Below are 19,001 nucleotides of genomic sequence, written 5' to 3'. Positions count from 1 at the left end.
CCGAGCCCCTCGCCTCTCCTCCGCGCCCGGGGCCCGAGCCCGGCGGACTCCGAGCCCCTGTGCACCCATTTGCGTCCGGAAAACGACCCCGGAGGACTGGCACCCCTCTCCACACCTCCGCGCCCGGGACCGATCCCGGCGGACTCGGAGACCCTCTCTGGACATCCGCGCCTGGGGTCGGCGCCGTGGTGTATTGACGTTTCGCCACTCCATCCTCTCCCCGCCTCCGGACGCCTCCCCGTCTCTAAATGGAATTAGTGGAGCGCGGAGCCTCGGGTGTAACGCACAGACATGATCCATGGACGCGCCGTGTTGCACAGTGAGTACCCGCCGCTGCGCCCTCCGTCCGCCCCGCTGGTGGCCGGCGCCCGGGCCCTGCAGTCCCCTCCGGGCGCGCGGAAACTTTGTGGCTTGCAGCATCCCAGCTCGGGCGTGGGGGCGGCGCGCAGGGCCATCGGCTTTTCGGGCCAGCACTTACGGGGGTGTGAGTCGAGACCGGGCTTTGGGTGCACGTGCGGAAAAAGGCTGGGAAGAGGAGGAGAGCGGGGTCGGTACTTCCGTGTGAGCCTGGGACCCCTGGTTTCAGGAAGTCGCCATTGACACTCCAGGGGGTCCTTGAACCCTCCTACCCTGCGCTGGCGCGGAGGCCAGTGGCCAGCTCTGCTCTTTTTTGGGTCCCAGGACCTCAAATGTTGCTTTAAGAGTGCGGTAACGTGTAGCGTGGAGAGCAGAAGGAACTGGAAGGAGGCAGCTGGCAGGAGGCTGCTTATGTCTGAAAGCTCGCCTGTGAGGTGGGGATTTTGACAGGAAAGCTGGGATCAGACTTACTCCAGCGCCAGGCCAGGAGGGGACCGGCTCTGAGGCTCTCACTGCGCCTTCTGAAGGTGCCTTCAGCGCTCAGGTTGGGAAAAATGGAGTGGCGGGGTTTCTCTAACCTCCAACACCCACCTCAACAGGTTAAAGGAGCCTTCTTACCTGAGTGCTCTTCTCTGTAGACTTAGGCGAAGTTAACAAAGATACTGCTTTTACCTTTCAAAAGCGAACACCTGACCACAGAGAAGGGTTAGTGTGAAAGCAGATGGGTGGCCTAAAGACGCTCGCCTTTGCTTCTCCAGCCTAACGCAGCCCAGAACCACAGGCAATACTAATCAATGTAATTGAAACATCTTCTCAAGTACTCACATCAAGGCCCAGACAAATTTGGCATCGCATCAGAGCAGGCATTTTTGAGCTCTTATTTCGCGTGGGATATTACCCCAATTCTGTTCTCCAACAACCCCCCCACACACACACACCCAGACACACACTAGTTTTGAGTGTAAATGTAATTATTCGCCTAACAGAACTTAGAACCTTCTTGTGATTGAGCAGCAAAAATAAAATTCCGAAGGAAAAGCCAGAGATTGTTAAGTAGATAGACTTGATTGCTTTTCTCAATATGTTAGTGTGCTGTCCAGAAGGTTTGCAGAGGCCAGAATTCGTCAGGGAGGAGATTGTCCTTCTGTTGCCCTAGAACCGCATACCTTGAGGGTAGCAGCACAGTTCCTTACCACTAGGCCACCAGAGCTCCCTTTTCTCAGTACAACCTTTGTGAGCAAATAAGAAAATGGACATGAGATTGAAGTGCAGATTCTAACGGTCCTAACAGATTTACTGTTAAATCACAGGTCAGGTTCTCTTTTTGTTACTAAAAATCTGATCCAGACAGACATGCTTGTAGAAATGAGTTTTCTTTAAAAAAAAAAAAAAAATCTAGGTCTGGAAAACACTGAGTATTAAGTCCAGTTTAAGTTTGGGGGACATTAATTTTGTGGCTTAGTACTCAAGACAGTGTTTACTTGGTAATTCTGTTCATTTTTATAGTGTGCATTTTTATAATGCAGCTTAATGCCTTCAATCCAACTTAATCTGCCCGACACCCTCCCCACCCAAGAGGATTTGCCCAAGTGTTCACTTGACAAAGGCACCCACCGCGGCTGTGTAGTGATTGCGTATCCCACCAGGCCCAGAGCCCCTCTTCCCGTGGTCCTTCCCTGGTGCCTCTGTGTGTGCACTCTGTCCTCCTTGGAGCTTGCTCCCAGGCGATCCTGAACTCCCACTTGTCTGGCTTTAGTAAATTACACTGTAACCAGAGAGTTGCTCACTCCCCACATCTCCCTAAGGGTTTGGGTCTCAACCTTCACAATTTCTGTTGTTCCTTAAACAGCCCTAATGTTTTGTGTGTAATTCCACTCCGGTTTTCACATTGCAGGTTACTTGGAACAGAGAAAGTTTTCCCACTCTGATGCTGTTTTTGTTTTTAAATTTCATTACTTTCTCATTCAACTTGACTATTGCGGTGTGCACTCATTTTCTCTTCCTAATGTGTTTTCTGTTTTCAGTTGTAGCAAGTTTAATCATCCTTCATTTGTCTGGGGCAACCAAGAAAGGAACAGGTATGTTTCTTCCAGCAAGTGGGAGTGGAAAAACCTCTAGAACTATTTTGCATTTTCCTGTATTTTCCAAATTCTTATTGTTTCAGACTATCTGGAAATCTCATAGTGTGTATAATTGATTGGTCTTGACTAAGATAACATTTAGAAATTAATTTACTAATGGAAATTATAAGAATGCCCTATTTTTAGTTTTATAGAAAATTGGATGATGGCTCTTTATATATTTTTTTTAATATATAGAAAAGCAAGCCACCTCAGAAACGCAGACGACAGTGCAGTGCGGAACGTGGACGAAACGTGCGGACGGGGGTGCTTTTACCTCTCCCAACTATCCCAGCAAGTACCCCCCTGACCGGGAGTGTGTGTACATCATCGAAGGTGAGGGGGCAGGGGAGAGGCCTGGCCAAGCACCAGGCCACGCTGGCCCTTGCTCCTGCTTGCATGGCAGGGTGCTTAATAGACATTACACATATTGGTGTGGGAGCTCATGTGCACGAATACCTCCAAGTGATCCAGAGAACTGTAGAATCTGGAACCAAGCTCACAGTCGACATTACTAGTAATGGATTATGAGCAAGTAGACTCTGGGGAATAAAGACAAACCTACAGCTGTGGACATTCCTTTTGCAGTTAATTTATTCAGAATTGTAAGTAGAGAATGGGTCTATACATATATATGTGTGTGTGTGCGTGTATACGTTTATTTACACCTATTTTGTATCTGTAAGGTTCTGTGCCTTTGAAGGGGAATCTTGGTGGCCTAGTGGGTAGGAAGTTGAAGTCTCTGTTCTCCATATAGACTATTAAAGCTACTGCTACCAAGTGGATTTCAGCCCCCGACACACCCCTAATGAGTGTCGTTGGGTTGTAACTCATAATGGACACAGTCGGCCTCATTTCCCCTCAGAGTCTCTGGTGGACTTTTTTGTTAGTAGTTCATCATGCAGCCTTTAGTGCCAGAACCAGACAGAGAGAGAATGCTGTAATTGTTATGTACCATTGAGGTACAGCCACCCCGCCAGTGGGTATTCAGAGGCTGGATGTTGTGTGGGAGGAGATTGCCCATCTTTCTTCAGTAGAACCACTGATGGGTTCGAACCCCGTTCCTTTGTGTCAGCAGCTCCAGTAAGCCAGCAGAGCCCCTAACACGCCTGTGTGCGGTAGAAATGAAGTGGGTGACAGCTGAGGAGCCGGGTCATTCTATCCCCTTGATCTGTGAAAGCATGGGAGTTCTCTTCGAGACACTGGCTGGTGTGCCTATGGAATGATTGTTGTTGTTGTTATGTGCCATCGAGTCGCTTGCAGCTCATAGTGACCATATATATAAGAGCCCTAATCTCTGCTCTATCCTGTGCCAACCTTACTGTCTCTGACACACCCACTCCCATTGCCCCAGTCACCAAATCAGTCATCTCATTGAGGGTCTTCCTCTTCTATGCTGTCTCTACACTATCCCAAATATGATTACTCTCTCCAAGGACTATTTCCTCCTTGTAACATGCCCAAAGTATGTCAGACGAAGCTTCAGAATCTTTGGAATGATTAAGGTAGAGAATTAATAAGATAGTTTGATGAGGGAGTAGTTGGAGGAAAACAAGAAGAAAGAAAGTATTGTAAAAGATTCAGTAAATACTATTGAAGAGCTGAACTAGAAAAGGAATGATGAAACTGGAAGAAAAGGAAGAAATTAGAGGTATTTATGAAGCAGAATTTTACTGGATTGGACATGAGAATATGAACACAGGGAATCCTAGAGGCCGTCTAAAGATCTTAGGTTTGTGAGTTATTAGATAGAGTTGTCAAGAATGAAGAAAACAGGTGGAGAAAGAAGATTTAAAGGAGAAACGACGTGTTAAATTTTAATGTTGATGAGTCTGCCAAAGAGAGTTGTGCGCCATCAAGTCAGAACCCACCCTTAGCTGACCCGCCAGTGGGTTTTCAGAGACAGTGAATTGCACGGGAGGAGAATGCCCTTTGTCCTGTTGAGCAGCTGTACTTGAACTACATACCTTTGGGATGGCAGTGCAGCTCTTTACTACTAAGCAATCTCAGTGGATCTTTAGACCAGTGGAGAGTTCCGAAAATTGATGTGTAAATTTTAAACAGAATGATTATTGTTGAAGTTGTTGCAGATAAAATGATCCTGGAAGAGTATTTGGAGCCCTGCAACGAGGGCTTTTTGTTGTTTTCTGTTTGGGGCCTGCCCTAGAGTTCTGACTTAGTTGGCCTTGGATGGAGCTGCAGGCATTATTTTGTTATAATTGCTCTGCAGGGAATTCCAGTGGCAGCCAGAACAGTGGTCTAGAGCGAGAGTGAAACAAACTCTGAATAAACAAAACGAAATGAAACCGAACAGAACATTAGTGCTATTGAGTTGAGTTGATGCCGGCTTATGGCGACTCTCCTTTGGGTTTCAGAGTCTGCAGATCTTACTCCTCCAAAGCATCTGGTAGGTTGAAAATGCAGGCCTTTTGATTGCAGCCCAGCACTACACGCAGTGTCACCAGGGCTCATTAAACATAGACTCCTAAACCCAAACCCACTGCTGCCAAGCTGACTCCAGTTCCTGGTGACTGTCCATTGGGTTTCTGAGAGAGTAAGTCTTTCCGGGAGGAGAGAGACGGCCCTTCGTTCTTCCACTAGTGAAGTCAAACCTCTGACTTTTCAGTAAGCAGCACGGCATGTAACACACTATATTCTTTTAAAGATAATTTAGCAGTCTGGGAAATAACATTAAGGGATGAGCCGAGTAGGAGTAAGACTTGAGAAGGAGAGGCCCAGAGAGATGGAGAGAGAATGAGAGCAAAGGTGCCCCACAGGGAGTAATGAACAATGACCATGCTCATTGTTTGAGTATAGATAAGGAGGCACTGGAAATGCTTCCCTTCAGGCAATTGGGAGGCTCCCTTTAAAATTAGGTCTGGAGGAGCCAGTTCCCAGGGCTTGATGTGAAGAAGTGGCTGGTGGGCACTGAAGCTCTGGGAAAGCAAGAGAAGGAACTGTTTGCTTGCTTCCTCCCCTCGCTCTTCCCCCACTCCCTGTCCTGTGTCCTCCCTCCCCTCTTCCTCCTTCCCTCCTCCTTTCTTTCCTCCCTCCTTTCTCCCTTCTCCCTCCCTTCTTTCCTTCCTTCCTTTCCCTCTCCCTTTAATCCTTTTTCCCTTTTGTTGAGATAAATTGCACCAGTTTTAATTCTGCAGAGGACAGTGTTCACATGGTGAAAAGTAAGATTAAAAACATATGAGGAAGAGGGAAGACTTCTTAATCTAAGACAAGTTGGAGTAAATGAGTAAATGAGTCAGATGAAGGGCCTGCCATGACAAGAATAGCCGTTTTGTATATTCAAGGTGGGCTGACAGTTCTTCCAAATTAGATGCAGACTTCTGTCTGCTAGAGCACATTCAGATGAGAATGCTCATGGCTCCATTCACTGACCAGGCTCTCAAAGTATTTGGGTGAGTGACTTTGAAATGAAGTCTCTGTTTTAGAAAATAAGATAAATATCAAGACATTTTGATGAAAGAGGGCAGTGGAATATGAATGGAGACATTCAGAGATAAAATGACAACAAAAAACCAACTAAAAAGTTTAAGGATTTGGACCTAGATCACGTCAGCGCATTCCTGTGTGCTGGAAGTTAAGACTGGTCACAGGAGGCTGCTTTGTGGTCAGCTGCCTCTCAGAATGCCCACGGTGTATTTTACCTTAAAGTCAAAGGCTCACGTGCATTATACTTAACGTTTATAAGGAGATGAACTTTGTAAGCAAATCAGTATAAAATAAAAATTTTATGCTTTTTAAAAAAAGTTTATAAGGTGCTGAGACTCGAAATGATGTGGAAGAAATGGGGAGTAAAGTCTGTCCTGAGCCAGTGCTCAGGAAAGTCAGTGCTTAAAGGCCTATGTGTTCAAAGTTTATTTTAAGGATTACTATTAGGTATTACTAACAGGTTTTTGATGATATGAACATTGAAGAGAGAAGGTAAGAACTCTTGCAGAGCAATCAAGAAGCCTTTATTTGACATGAGTGTGTATCACAGATGTCCGCAAATGGACCATTGACCGTAACGTGGGTATCAGTGCTAATGGTCTCCCATTCTTTGGGATCTTTTTAAGGTACAAATTTTTAAAAAGTTTACAAATCTAAAGAAACTACACAACTGTAGGTTTAAAGAAGTGAGGGAGTACACTGTCAACACAAAGGTATATAGTTCAAATCCATCAGCTGTTCCATGGAGAAAATTGGGCAATCCCCTTTTAGGCAATTTACTGCCTCTGAAAACCTATTGGAGGGCCCACCATGGGTCAGTTCTCACTTGAAGGTACACAAGAACAATAAGAAGCAGATTTAGAATTTAGACCTTTTGGGTTGCATCCTACCACTTCACACACGATGCCATCTGGGCGTGGGCCTCTAGGGCCAGACCCACTGGCATTGATTTGTTCCCAGCTCATGGCCACCCTCTATTGGGGACCATACTTTCCAGATAGATTAGAAAGCATCTGGAAAACCGCTTGTTTTCATACTTGGCTACGAACTAAAAAGTGATGGTTTCCCCATGAGACAAGGTTACTCTGTCACAAAGGGTTACTATGAGTCAAAAGTGGACTCAGTGGTACCTGGAAAGAATGATGTAGCTCCTCTGGGTGTGTTGGCTGAATCTGAGTTGTAATGCCAGGGTTTTGAACTGGTTTTGGCGTATCAGTGGAAGAGTGGACAATCATTGGCTAGTATGTCCACGTGGTGGTGTCCAGGGTTTCGTCCTCACTGTGATCCATGATCCTCTCCAGAATTAGGGAAGACAAGCTTATTCATAATCACTCAGCAGAGATGTTGAGAAATACCTCAGGACATACACTAAGTGTTGAGGGAAAAAAAGACAGTAATTGTTTCTTCTCTTACATGGATACGTGTAGAAAGGAACACTTCTTTCAACAAGATTTTTCTGGGTAAATGGGAGTTCAAAGAGTTGGAAGTATATAGCTACTCCTGAAAGTAGGAAGGTATGGTAGCTGAAAAGCATACTATTTTAGAAGAAAATGACCTGTTAGGAAGAGCGGAACTTGGTATATGAGCAGGTCATAAGATAATCAGAAGTGTGCTTTGTAGGGTGCCTTTTAAGATGGTGTATTGTTGATGTGAGGTACTTTCAAAGCAATCAGTTCTAGCTTAGAGTGACCTTATGTATAACACTGCCAGGTCACGCACCATCCTCACGGCTTCAGACCATTGTAGCCTTTATGTCGATCTAGTTCACTGAAGATCTTTCCTTTCACCCCAACTCTCTATTTACAAAGTACGATATCTTTCTCCAGGACTGGTCTTTCCTGATAAGGTGTCCAGTGTGTGTGAGGAAGTCTCCCTAGTTTTGTTTCTAAGGAGGATTCTGGCTACACTGCCTGGAAGGATGTGCTTGTTCTCTTGACATTCTGTGGGACATGAGATATTCTTTGTCAACATCACAACTCAAAGGCACCGGTTCATTTGGTCTTTCTTACTCAAGGTTCAGCTTTCTCATATATACATATATGAGACAACTGGATCATACGAAGGTCAGGTTGACTATTTGACCCTGTAGCTCTGAGAGAGTAAAGGAATACATTTAAACCTGAAATTGATGTGCTAGGCTTTGTGTTCTTGAAAATTCCTTCTTCATGTCTTGTCTTCTGCACTTTGATCTAAACAAGATGTGCGCTTGGAACAATTTGAATGTTTATGGGACTCTGTACTCCAGAGGTTTCTGACCTCACCTTTAGTTTATCCAGAAAACGTGGAGAAACTGACAGACAGCTCTGGATTAGTCTTTCACAAGACTGGTATGATAAGTTAATAATTTGTCAGACATGGAAATGGCCACTTAACTAGCAGAATAATAGTTTGTGGAACCTCATCCGGACCCTGAGGACATTTTTAGACAATTAATAGACCTGACAATTCTGGTCATTGTCCGGGGCTTTCTTTGCCTTTCCAAGACCAAAATTTGCTGGAAAATGTATAGAGACCATCAGGAGTAGAGTCTGAGCAATTAAAGAGTAAACAAGTAAGCTCCTAAACATGTTCCTCTTGTCTTTCTTTCAGCTGCCCCAAGACAGTGTATTGAACTTTACTTTGATGAAAAGTACTCTATTGAACCTTCTTGGGAGTGCAAATTTGATCATATTGAAGTTCGAGATGGACCTTTTGGCTTCTCTCCAATAATTGGACGTTTCTGTGGACAGCAGAACCCACCTGTGATAAAGTCCAGTGGAAGATTTCTATGGATTAAATTTTTTGCTGATGGAGAGCTGGAATCAATGGGATTTTCAGCTCGATACAACTTCACACCTGGTAAGTGAGGGCTTATTTTTCCAGTAATATCTTTTCCTTTCTTGAGCCTTCTATCTTCATAGTGCAGAAGCTTTTGTGAAGCAGTCTTATACCTTTCTTAGAGAATTTCCATTTCTGTTTGAAACCTGTCTCTTCTCTTCATAAATTCTAAGAAAAGAAAAATAAAAGAGAATATCCCCTGAAAACCTTGCTACATTTGAGATAAAGCACAGTGACTTAAGGGTCTGCGTGGTCATCAGAAATGCAATTAATTAAATAGACATTTATTATTCTGAAATAAGTAATTTGAGAGACAGGCTATAATAAAGAAACTAATTATATGGAGAGTCCCAATAAATTTGAAAGGCAATTGTAGGATTGTAAAATGTATCCATCAAAATGTTCTTTGGAGAACCTGAATGGAAAGTTCGTTTGTTGTGAAAATTATAATACTGTTTGATGCAAATGGATCGTACTAAAAGGCAACCTGATCTCTTTTGACAAATGCAAACTCCTGAGGGTTTTGATGAAAGGAAAACTGAGGCCCGTCACAGCCACATTATCATTTGTAAGGCCAAGCAGACGTTACCTGTGATTGTAACATTATGCATTCTGCATTAGTTTTCCTTTTAACCTGTTGATGATTACAAGAGTCTGGTGCTGGCTGGCTCATTTGATGAGTTATTCGTTACAATAAAAAGAGGTTATCATGTTTTTAGACTGCAAGTGGGCTTCCGTCAATCGAAGATTCGAGCAAGTAAAGTCGTTTTTTAAATGGAAAAAATTACGGAAATTACATAAAATGCATTCTTTGCAGTACCATTCCCCCCATTTTGTACATATTGCTTCACTTATATTGATTCCTAGGAGAACTGGTAAAATTTTTGAGGTTGTGGTTTTACATTATAGAAAGAACATTTAGAGTAGAGCTTTGATGAGATGCTTAAAAAAAAGAACCAAGATTAAAATTTTTAAACTATATAGCGGAAGATTAATTACAATTTTTATTATGACTTTATGTTTACGTCAATTGTATATAACTATATATAACTGTATCTACTATATTAACTTGAAGGATTTAGAAAATGTCAGCAGTAGGTCTAAGAAATTGTCTTAATTGTGCCTTGCTGATATGTGATTGCTCACAAAACTCATGACTTTGATGTGTGAATATGAAACCAACTTGATGGATTCCAAATGTATGTAAACCTATAGATGAGTTTGTCAGATTGTTAATGCTATCGTCTAAAAGGGAGTATGTTTTCTTTTTTATCTGGCAATTTTGAGAATACTTAGGATTTACAGGTGTTGGTAGTGTTCTGATTTAGGGTTTTAGAAGTTAATTTTCCACCGGGTCTTTCTTGGGTGAGGGTTTGAGTACTGTGTAGGATTTAGCAAGGCGCCATACGGAGTTCCGGTTCAGTGACATGCTCTGTGGCACGAGGAATGCCAACCACGTTTCCATCTCAGCTTGAGAAAACCACAGTCCCACTCTTCCTGCTTCCCTAGGTTAGAAAAGCCATTTTTTTACTAAGCATTTTTCTTTGCTCTTTGTTTGTTGTCATTGCTGTTACTTATTGTCCATTCAAGTCCATCTCTCAGTGACCTACTGTGGGCAGAGTAGAACCACTCCATGGGATTTTCAAGCTAACGACCTTTCAGAAGGAGATCACCTGGCCTGGCCGCTGCAGTGCTGCTGAGTGGGCTCAGACAGTCAACCTTTTGCCTCCTGGTCTCATACTTGACTGTTTGTGCAACTCAGAAGTCACCCTAATTTATAGGAGAGCATTTTGATCAGCTTGGAGGCAATGAGTGATTTGGTTGGTTGGAAAAGATAAACGCATGAATTGAGAGATCGGTTTGAAGCAGGTTGAGATTTCTGCTTCCTCGTAGATGATGAAGAGTGAAGGGTGCTGGGGTCCTGGGAATTCTGCAGGGGACTCAGGAGGGGAAAGTTGGACCATTCAAAGGAGGCTCATAGAAGGTCCCTGACTGCAGATGTTGGAGTCACATAGTCCACGATCATGATCTAAATGGCAGGACTCATTTCATGTTGTTACTGTTGTTGATTGGTGCCATCAAGTCAAGTACGACTCATAGAGACTCTGAACAATAGATCTGAACTTGCCTTGTCCTGTACAATCCTCACAATCTCTGAAAGGCTTGAGCCCGTCGGGACAACCACTGTGCCCATCTGTGTTGAGAGTCGTCTTGTTCTCTGACCTTCCACTTTTCCAAGCCTTTTCCGTGTCTTTTTCCAAGGACAGCTCCTCCTGACAACATATCCAAAGTATGAGAGATGAAGTTTCACCATCCTTGTCTCTCAGGAGCTCCCTGGTTGCACTTCTTCAAGACATACTTGTTTATTCCTCTGGTAGTCTGAGGGATAATCACCACTCTTCCCAACAACACAATTGAAAGGATTTGATTCTTCTTCTGTCTTCTTTGTTCATTGTCCAACTTTCAGAAGCGTAGGAAAGACTTGAAAAGAGAGTGGCTGAGTCAGGAACGCTCGGCTTAGAGAGGGACCGTATCGAAGGACACGGTTCATGGAAAGGGATGAGTGTGGGGATTACGGTTAGTTTAGAAATCTTTCTGGGGATTGAAACTCATGTTGGCCCATGTTCCCTTTCCATTAATTTCCTAACCGTGGGGGCCGGTGGGCAGACATTCATCTCCAGGACGCGGACCACAGGTACCTGTTTCACTGTACATTGTAACTCACACCGTAACATTGACTTAAGGGACTCTGTCTCCTCAGTTATCATCATCATCCCCACCCTGGCGATGAGGAGCTGCTAAGAGCGCTGCTTTGGAATCCGTTTCTCGCCTTTGTTGTTACCACCAGGCGTCATCGCGCTAGTTGTGTTCTTAGTGACCGAGCGAGCATACAGCAGGGAAGACCTGCCTGGAGCTGCAGTGTCCACATTTGTCACTAGAGGTTTGAACCCGTTGTGCAGCAATGTTGTCAGTTAATCTCTTTGAGGGTCTTCCATTTTTGACCCTCTACTGAGCATGATGTTCTTCCAGGACCCTCCTAATAACATACCTGAAGTGGAAGAGGTAGAGTCTCTACATTCTCGATTTAAAGGAATATTCTCATACTTCTCGGACAGATTTGCCTGTTCTTTTGGAAGCTCATGGTTTACTCAACATTATTTATCAAGACTATAATTCAGAGGCATCAGTTCTTTAGTTTTCCATTTTCATGGTCCACCTTTCACATACATCCGAATCGTAACTAGCTCATAGCCGACCCTCCAGTGGGTTTTCAGGGGCTACAGGTTGCATGACAGAGGTTGTCCATCCTTATCCTGTGGTGCCCCTGGTGGATTTGAACCGCCAGTGAGCTTTGACTTGGGGTTGGCAGTGCAACTCCCTGCAAGACTTAAGTCATCGGCACGCCCTTCCATGTGCAGAGGAGGCCATTAAAAAGATTGAGACTTGGGTCAGGTGCATCCTAATCCTCATCTTCGTATCTTGCTTGCACTATACTGTGGATGAAATCCTCACCTTTCTCCAATTTGTCTCACTGAGAATTCCTTGGACTGTTTTGCCACACGTTGGTCCGAAAGCAGAAGTTTGTAAGCGGTAGTTGGGTGATCAGTAGAAGACTGCCTGTGGGGTGTGGAATTCTATGCTTTAACATTGAGCCACTTCTATTTTTAACAGCAGGCACCAAGTTCAGGTGCTTGATTCTCCTTTGTGTGGGTTCTTTTTAGCAATTTGTTCTTAATCCTAAATGGTGAGGATTCAGGTCCTCCCTTTGGTCCCAGTTTCCTTGCTTAAAGGTCAATTCACTTGACTGACTGACTAATTTGAGTAGCTCTTACCACTGTTCTAACACCTGATTCCCTTTTATTTGTCCTCTTTATTAAGAAAACAAGTCCTTTAATTACAGTCTCCGTAGTCGCGAGTAGCTGCATTGGGGCATGTTGGTTTATAAGAAATAGCCAAGCAAAGGGAAAGTGTGGAGATGGTGGAAAGGACCGAAGCCAGAGATGATTGCTCCGAAATGTCCTTCGGGGGGTTCGCCTTGGTCCCGTGCACATTCTGATGATTCCTCAATCTGTAGGTCACCGAGTTATTTTGGATACTCAGGACTCGGGTCTCGAATGCTGTGATGAGTCACCTTAAATTATAGTCTTACATGAAAAATGCTTGTGGGAAGGACCAGTATCCAGGGGGAAGCCAGCTATTCAGCTTGAGAGATCTTTGATAGCAAGGAGCAGGGTGAGACTTCAAGAACAGCCACAAGGTGGAGAAGACAGACGTGGGAGGAGTTCCCGAGCGGGACCAAGAGGGGAACTTGTCTGTCTGTGTGGACAGAGCTGGCTCTGGGTCACGTGGGTTCCTCACCAGCATTCCCTCCTGCTTTGCAGAGGGAGATGCATCAAAAAATCACTGAAAGCATCAAGAGTCACCCAATCCAAAACAATTTGACAACAAAAGCATGTTAGTACTCTGGAATGGGATAAATCAAATTCACCATCATAGCCGTTCTATCAGGAGAGAAGAAGTGTGGCCCATTTGAAGAGGCCAGGGTGCAGGCATGGTGGGAATGAGTTCTCTGTGGTGAGCTTGGTGTTATCTGGAATGCTTCAGTGTTTTTGATGGATTTTGTGTTTTTTATGATACATTTAAAATACAGACCAAAAGGTGAACATTCTATAGTTGTGACTTTTTAAATAAATCTTTTGAAAGGGAGCTATCATTTCCTATGTCACACACAGTTTTGCACTCTGAGAATGTCTTTTAAGTGAAGAACTCTTGCATTTGACTATCTCAACTCAATTTTCTTTGCCACCTTAAAGCATAAACAAGTAATCAGCTCTCTCTGCTCTCCTGTCAGTTCAGGTTACCGACTCTTGGGACAGGTAATCCTTCATATGTTGTGTGCTTTATTTCCTGATGGAGACATTTTCTTCCGTAGATGGAGACAGTATGACTATGCAGTCTTTCTCTTTGAATAATATTTCCCCCGTTTGTTTTGGGATACTCATACTTGACTGAGAAAATGAAAATTAAGGAATATGTCTAAAATTACCATATGGAAGTTGGATGAGACACAGACCTTGAATGACTAGAGTTGTTCAGCAGGTTGATAGCTTTATGATGCTTTGTCCAGAATTCTTCCTTTCAGTGGAAGGAGTTCAAAGTGTTTTAGGAATGAAAGTTCTGCCTGGTTCACTGCCTCCTCCAACGCCGTGCTGATGCTCTTCAGAGGCAAGGGCTACACCGTGGTCAGCAGTTAGAATGGAGAGTTTGACAGAAATGTCCATGCATAGAAAATGCAGTGGGCTCTTGAGGATAAAATTTTGTTGTGACATTAATATTATTTAAAAGTGGTACAGAGAAATGTTCCCCTCAGAGATAGGAATGCATGTGTGAGTATTAAAGATTTAGAACATTTCCAGTTTTTTATGCAGCTAAAAAGTGCTTGGAAAAGAAAGATGATGCATATACTTAAATATTATATATCCTTAAATATATGCATGCATAATTATACACACACATATTGTTGTTGTTGTGAAGCTTCAAGTCAGAACTGACCATAGCTGACCCTCCAGTAGGTTTTCAGAGGCAGTAATCACATAGGAGAAGATTTCCCATGGTTCTCCCATGGAGCAGCTGGTGGATTTGAACTGCATATCTTCTCATTGGCAGCATAATTTCTTACCACTAAGCTACCAAGTTCCCTAAATATGTGTGTATAATTACACACAGACACACACGCACACACACACGCACACACACACCCTTCATGTATGAAAAAAAATCTAAAATTTCGGTGTCGTTTGGACACATATTCATCCTGCACGTAAATGTTGGGCAATTAATAAGTCGAACCAAAGAACAGTTGATGGTTTTTAAATTTTGGTCTTGTCAGAGAATATTGACTATTTCATGGACTCCCCAAAAAAACAAACAAACCAATCTGTCTGGAAGGAAGTGTAGCCCAAGTGCCCTTTGAAGGCAAGAATGGTGAGACTTCTTCTCACATACTTGGGGCATGTTATCAGGAGGGATCGGTCCCTGGAGAAAGACACCATATTGAGCAAAGATAGAGGACAACCAGCCAGAAGACGGCCTTCGAGGAGGAGGGCTCCCACGGCAGTGACAGCCACAGTGGCCCAGCACAGCAGAGCTTGTCAGGTGGCCCAGGACCGAGCGGGCGGCACTGCCACACAGGGATTGTCGTGAGGTGGGGTAGCGCCTCGTAACAACAAAGTTTAAATGGGAATTTTACTAGGGATAAGGAATAGAAGGTTTTACTATCGAAAGTTAAAATAAACACTTTGTTTAAGTACTTTCTTTTTCACTTAGGAAAGGTTGAGTATATTTAGGTCAGATGTATGTTTTGCTCTTCTCCTTATTATAAATAACCTATATACTCCAAATATTCTAATCTCACCCTGAGTGAAAGCTGACAAATGAAAAACTTAAAGCTGGAAATTACATCATCTAGAGGCATATTTTTTAGGAAATAAAATTAAAATCTTGAGGCTCACAACAGAGACAGGCTTCTCAATGTGTAATAGATACCGATTGTATTGATGTGATTTCCCCCTTACTCTTCTATCTCTCGTCTTGGTTGATCTGAGTGTCATAATAAAGGACTTAAGGTGACAAGACGAGGAGAGAAGAGAAAGGGAGAGAAAATGCTGTGCAGTTAGGTAGGTGTTTGGGAGAGAAGTTGAGAGTGGGAGAGAGAATTTCCAGGATTAGCGCCCATCTGTGCAGAGAATCTAGAGAGAAGTAGCAAAGGAGAAGAAGATTTTTAAGTAGTCTTCTGAGAAGAGAGAAGGCTTGCTTTCTTAATCCTGTTTCCCAGAGCGAAGAAGTCAGGTGTGCCTACATTTCACTTGTGGTCAGTTGTTTTTCTCTGGATGTGGTACAGCTGCATCTGGATGATGGCAGTCCTGGATAAATTCCCATCATCGATGCACTTTGTAGTTCTGAAAAAGGCTAACCTCTTTCAGCCATTTCAAGTTAGAGATGAAGAAAGCAGAGGTCTAGAGAACGTGGGTTTTGGCTTCAGGGAGTCCACGTGGGAGGTCACGGTCTCCTTCTGCAAATTAAGCTACTGTTTGTTAGTTACATAACCTCTGTGCTGACACACCTACAAAGGGTTGAGATTATGGCTCTAATTACATCACATATTGAAAGTACTTCGAGCAGAGTTATATTAAGGAATTCAATTAAGGGGTAATACTATATCACCCACATTTTGCCATTAACTGGTGCATGAATTTAAAACTCCATCCTCCCCTGTTACCTGGGATGTCTTAGCTCGCAGCTGCTAAGGAAGCAAACACTCTTCTCCCTTCCTCACACTCCACGAGAAGCTGTGCCTTCGGAGCCCTTCGGAGCCCTGTGCTCAGCCATTCCCTCTTCTGAAATAGTAGTAGTTGTGGTGCGGTGTCGGCTGTACGAGTGCTGCTCTCAGAGCCTGAGCCCAGTGGCTGGTGTGCCACGGACACTGCTGTCCCTTCCTTCCAGATCGACCTCAGCTTGGCTTGCTCCCAGCACAGCTGTCGCGCTGGCTCACTCTTCTCCTGGCAGGTGTTCTGGTCCAGCCCACCTCTCTCCAGGGCTGCTGTGGACGGCTGTGAGGATGGAGGGCACTTAGTGCGACGGTGAAGAGGCTGAGGGCCTGGGCACACTCAGGGCCCCAGAGGGGCTCCCGGGAGTAGACTGCAGTGTTGACCAGCTTCTGTGAAGGTGCCATCTGGACATGGGCTGGCCTTGGCCACTTGTGCTTGTCATCATGGTAGGCCCAGCATCCCTGGCCACGATCCACCCTCCCTGTGGGAATTATCCTGGAAGGATGTGGTGCTGTTTGAAACAGAAGAAGAAAAAAAGAAGGGTGCAGGTGAGGGAGGGAGCGGAAGGAAGGGAGCAGCCCGTCGCCTCTGGGTTTCGTTTCTCGAGACTCCTTGGGAGTCACTGGGCTCCTTGGGAGAATGTTCTTCTGGTGCCCTTGGCCTTAATTTGCCTTTGCATATTCAAGGCATATCCATTTCAACTTATAAATACCGTATGTATTTTCCATGAGAGGACATTATTGTCAGAACCTTCCCTTTTCAACTTTTCCTTTCATAATCATTGACAGACGGGTTGAAGCCTGTGACTGCTCAGTGCAAGTGCGAAGCAAATCCAGGGACTACTAGAAAGCTGATTTACAGTGGTTTCCCCTTGAATAAAGATGTTTTCCTCTTACAGATTATATATCCTGTTATAGCTATGCAAGGATGTTATTTTTGTTGTTGTGTGCATCTGAACAAACTCCTACTGACCTTCCACTGTGCCTTCAGAGACTTTAAAATCACCCAGGAGGAGATGTCCCATCTTTGTCCTGCTCCTGCAAACAGATTTGAACTGCCTGTCTTCGAGTTAGCAGTACAGCTCCTTACTGACCAGGCCATGAGAGCAAGTGTAGCTCATCTTATTACTCTTTAAATAAATGCGTAAAACAAAAGCAAAAGCATAGCGCGTTGACTGCGAGATGATTCCCACTCAATGTAACCCTCAGTGGGCTCTGAGGCTGTAAATCCTTTTAGGAGACGGTGGCCACCTTTCTCCTGCAGACCAGCTGGTGGATTTGAACTGCTTGCTTGTTTTTAGCACCTTGAGATGTTACACACTATGCCACCAGGGCTTCTTAGCATCCTATTAACTTTATTTTCCACTTAAATATTTGTAGACTAAGTCTTTATTGATCCAGCCAGCTAATAGAGTAGAAATGCTGCGTGCTACAGCTCACACCCTGTTCCTCCTGTAAGTTCATTGTTGTAAGAGCAAAGCTATATGTGTAATGCCCTTTGTCCTCCAAGAATGCAACACCCTAACTCCTGGAATGTGTGACTGTGCCAGGTTACATTGCAGAGGGAAATGAAGGTTACAGGTGGGATTAAAGTTGTTTCTCAGATTAAATTGAAAAGGACAAGAAGCATCAAAAGAACATGGAGGGAATATAGACTCATAACTTCTCCGCGGGAGAAGCTTGGGCAGTCGCCTCTCATGCAGTTAAGTAACTGCCTCTGAAAACTCACTGGACGGTCCGTTTTGACTCTGTGGTACACAACAACAACATAACGAAGTAGTGAGCTCAGGTGGCCTAGTGGCAAGGAGCTTTGCTGCTAACCTGAGGACACGGCCTTTGAACCTGCCACCTCTTCTGCAGGAAATGCATGGGCAGTCTCCTCCCCTGTGATTTACTGCTTCTCCCAGCCCCGGGTCAGTTCTGACTTGAAGATGCATAACAACAACAGCATGTGAAAAATAGAGATGTCCAACCCTTCCAGGAGATCGCATGTGACCAAGAAGCAGTGGCCCTGAAAGAAAAGGAAATCAAACTCCTTTGCAAGAACAGCTAGAATGTTTCTTAGAAGCGAGTTTCCTAGACTTGCTCCCAAGGACTTTGGGCGTGTTATCAGAAAGTTCCAGTCTCAGTTTACCTTCTTGCAGGTAAAGTGAGAAGGTCCTTAAAGAGAAAGACCTTGAGTGAGATGGATTGCACAGTGGCTACAACAGTGGTTTCAAATCAACCTATATTGTAAGCGTGGCTCAGCATCGGTCAGGGTTTCCTGCCTTTGTACATGGAGGTGCTGTCAGTCGCAGCTCACTAGACGGTACCTAATAACTGCAGAATTACTGTCCTGCAACATCATGCATCTTTGCAAGGGAGACACAGTGTGAGGATGGTAAGGTGGCCACTAATAGCACAGTGTGAGAAAGACCCTCGTGGCCATTGTTGGCTTTGATGCTTGATGGACACTACCAGGTTTTCTCATCAGGGGAGGGCAGGAGGGATTTTCCTGTGGACCCTCTAGATAGAAATAAACCCACCACACCCCTGAGTTTTAACCCTGGGAGACCCATTTGAAACCTCTGCCTCCAGAACTGGAAGAATCCTAACTTTGTGTTGTTTTAAGATGCTCAATTTGTGGCAGTCGGTTCCAGGCGCCAAAGAAAACATTTTGCAAGACAAGTACATTTTACAAAGTGCTCAAACTTGAGAAGTGATGCACAGCGTAAACAGATGACGTCAGAATTCCAGGGGAGAGGGAGAACATTCATGAGGAATCTCTCTGTTCAGCTGTTTCAACAGTTAGTTCCAAATCCAGGTGACTGTACCCAGCTGGACTCCAATGTGAGTGAAGTCGTGCTCCTTGCCCGTGTGGATGGACGGACGGACTGCTGATAGACATCATGTTGTGTGGAGGCCATCCTAAGCTAAGCTGCCCCAGTGGCACATTG

At 44.3% G+C, this 19,001-nt stretch overlaps 1 protein-coding gene across 1 annotated transcript; it reads left to right on the top strand.

The window, feature by feature from the left end:
• Positions 1 to 291: 291 nt before the first annotated feature.
• LOC102854951 (neuropilin and tolloid-like protein 1-like) lies at positions 292 to 11,714 on the top strand. The gene is made up of 5 exons (XM_006903355.1): positions 292 to 484; positions 2,382 to 2,435; positions 2,676 to 2,813; positions 8,511 to 8,759; positions 11,587 to 11,714. The coding sequence occupies exons 1-5, from the start codon at positions 292 to 294 to the stop codon at positions 11,712 to 11,714; spliced, it is 762 nt and encodes a 253-aa protein (XP_006903417.1).
• The last annotated feature ends 7,287 nt before the right edge of the window (positions 11,715 to 19,001 follow it).

This window comes from Elephantulus edwardii, unplaced genomic scaffold, assembly GCF_000299155.1.
Source record: "Elephantulus edwardii isolate Elephantulus edwardi_28Jun2011 unplaced genomic scaffold, EleEdw1.0 scaffold00580, whole genome shotgun sequence".
Taxonomy (NCBI): Eukaryota; Metazoa; Chordata; class Mammalia; order Macroscelidea; family Macroscelididae; genus Elephantulus; species Elephantulus edwardii.
This window is presented reverse-complemented; position numbering and strand designations above follow the sequence as displayed.

Coding starts and splice junctions, on each gene's coding strand:
- LOC102854951 (XM_006903355.1), top strand. CDS start 292: ATGATCCATGGACGCGCCGTGTTGCACAGTGAGTACCCGCCGCTGCGC. Junction 2,436..2,675: donor GGCAACCAAGAAAGGAACAG/GTATGTTTCTTC, acceptor TTTAATATATAG/AAAAGCAAGCCACCTCAGAA. Junction 8,760..11,586: donor TCGATACAACTTCACACCTG/GTAAGTGAGGGC, acceptor TGTTACCACCAG/GCGTCATCGCGCTAGTTGTG.